The sequence below is a fragment of the Orycteropus afer genome, unplaced genomic scaffold (assembly GCF_000298275.1).
Source record: "Orycteropus afer afer isolate SDZICR_OR568_19922 unplaced genomic scaffold, OryAfe1.0 scaffold00037, whole genome shotgun sequence".
Lineage (NCBI taxonomy): Eukaryota > Metazoa > Chordata > Mammalia > Tubulidentata > Orycteropodidae > Orycteropus > Orycteropus afer.
In genome coordinates, this window is record NW_006921624.1 from 15161750 (window position 1) to 15163644 (window position 1895).

Consider the following 1895-nt stretch of genomic DNA (forward strand, 5'->3'; position numbering starts at 1 on the left):
TGAGCACCTTATAGCAGTCCTTCAGAATTTCTGCCTTTGAAATCCTGGGAACAACCAGATCAGCCAAGCTTCTCCCTGTGCACTGACTGCCCTTGGAGAGATTTGTGGGAAAAGTCCTGTTCTCTAGGGCTGCTATTACAGAAATACTTCAAGTGGATGGCTTTAACAAACAGGAATTTATTCCCTTACAGTTTAGGAGGCTAGAAGTCCAAATTCAAAGTACTGGCTCTAGGGGTTGAATGAAGGCCCCTTGATGTTGAGTTTCAGCTCTGTTTCTTACTCCAGGCCCACTGGAGCTGAAGGCATCTCCTAACTCAGACAGCTGCTAGTTGCAAAGGCTTGATGAATCCAAGATCAGCAAGTAAAATGGCACAATCCCAAGATCAGTAGGCAGTGTGGCAGGCCACTGGTTCAAGTCCGGGAATTGGAGATGAAGACAGCCAATACAGGATCCAGATGTGCCAAAAAGCTAGAGACTGTTCCCAAAGTTCTTCCATATATACGGGAAGCAGGCTGCACCCCAAAGGCAACTCCTCTTCCATTGATTAGCATCTCACAGCAGATTTCCCATGTAGTTGATTACACCATATCCAATCTCATCATGAGGAATAACTATGCCCACCTGTCACACGACTCAAAACCAAGGCCCAGCTAAGTTGACATACAACCTTAACTACCACAGTCCCATTTCAGTGAGGGTGCTGTTTTCCTCCAACTGGATTGGGGAGAAAATGATAAGGCCAGCTGTTTTATGTGTGTGGCTCTGATGGAATTCCTGAAGTTTTTAGTTTTGTTCTCCAAGCCAGGTCTGAGGGGAAAACTTCTAACTGGCAGAGGGTTTTCTTCTCCAGCCTCTGAATTATGTGTGTGTGTTTAAACCCCATACCTGCTATCTCTGGCAATCTTCAGTCAAGGAGAAAGCCTGCAAAGGGTCATGTCTTATCCTTCTCAAAGCCTGTCGTGTTGTTGTTGTTGTTGTTAAAAGAGCCTGTAATCTTCGTGAAATTAGTGAGCCCTTTCTGAGTTATTCTTTTACTATCCACTGTACCATCTAATGCTCATGAGCTAAACAGCTCATAACATTTTTCATTCTCCCCGAAATTATTTTGTACCTAGAGTTTTATTTAAGATATTTTAGATGAGTCTGGGGCTATCTGTTTTTTTTTTTAAATGGTAATTGAATATATTTTGACATACTTTTTTTTTTTAATTCATTTTGTTGGATGTCAGAGAGCTGGTAGTGTTTTTTGGTTTCTATACACATACGCAATCTTTCCCAGAACACACAAGTATTTACTGAGCACCTCCTGTGTTCTTAGTGCCTGTGATAGGAAAGATATGTCAGAAGTAAAAGATATGTCAGAAGTAAAAGTTATGATACAGTTGTGAACAAATGCAACCATTTATAATATAAGGGTTGAGTAAGAATGTGAGAAAATGCTGTCACAGTGCCTTTTTTTTTTTTCCCCCTTTCTTTCTGTTCTATTTTCTTTCTTATATTTGGGATGGATCTCAAGATGTAGATGAGTGTGAGGTTTCCGGTCTGTGCAGGCCTGGAGGACGATGTATGAACACTCATGGGAGTTTTGAATGCTACTGTATGGATGGCTACTTGCCAAAGAATGGGCCTGAGCCTTTCCATCCAGTCAGAGATGCGACGTTATGCACAGGTGGGTTTCTGCCAAAGAATGCAGCATCTAAAGGTGAGATTCTTGGATGGTGACATTTTCCAGCTCTGCACCTCTGTTTATGAGTCTGTATTGGGGATCCGGGTGGAGGTTATCTGTTCCTTTGCACATCTGTGCAACCTATGAAATAAAGCACATGACAACATAATCAAAAAAGAAGTGACAAGATTAAAAAAAGCTAAAATTGGTAAAATGTAGGGATTTTTG

The 1895-nt window shown here is 41.5% G+C and overlaps 1 protein-coding gene across 1 annotated transcript in view; it reads left to right on the forward strand.

Annotated features, from left to right (window-relative positions):
* Positions 1-1895, forward strand: part of SUSD1 (sushi domain containing 1) — a 121267-nt gene that overhangs the window by 21610 nt on the left and 97762 nt on the right. Inside the window, exon 4 of the mRNA XM_007936768.2 lies at positions 1518-1670. Within this exon, the coding sequence (XP_007934959.2) occupies positions 1518-1670 (153 nt within the window). The remainder of the gene's footprint in view (positions 1-1517; positions 1671-1895) is intronic.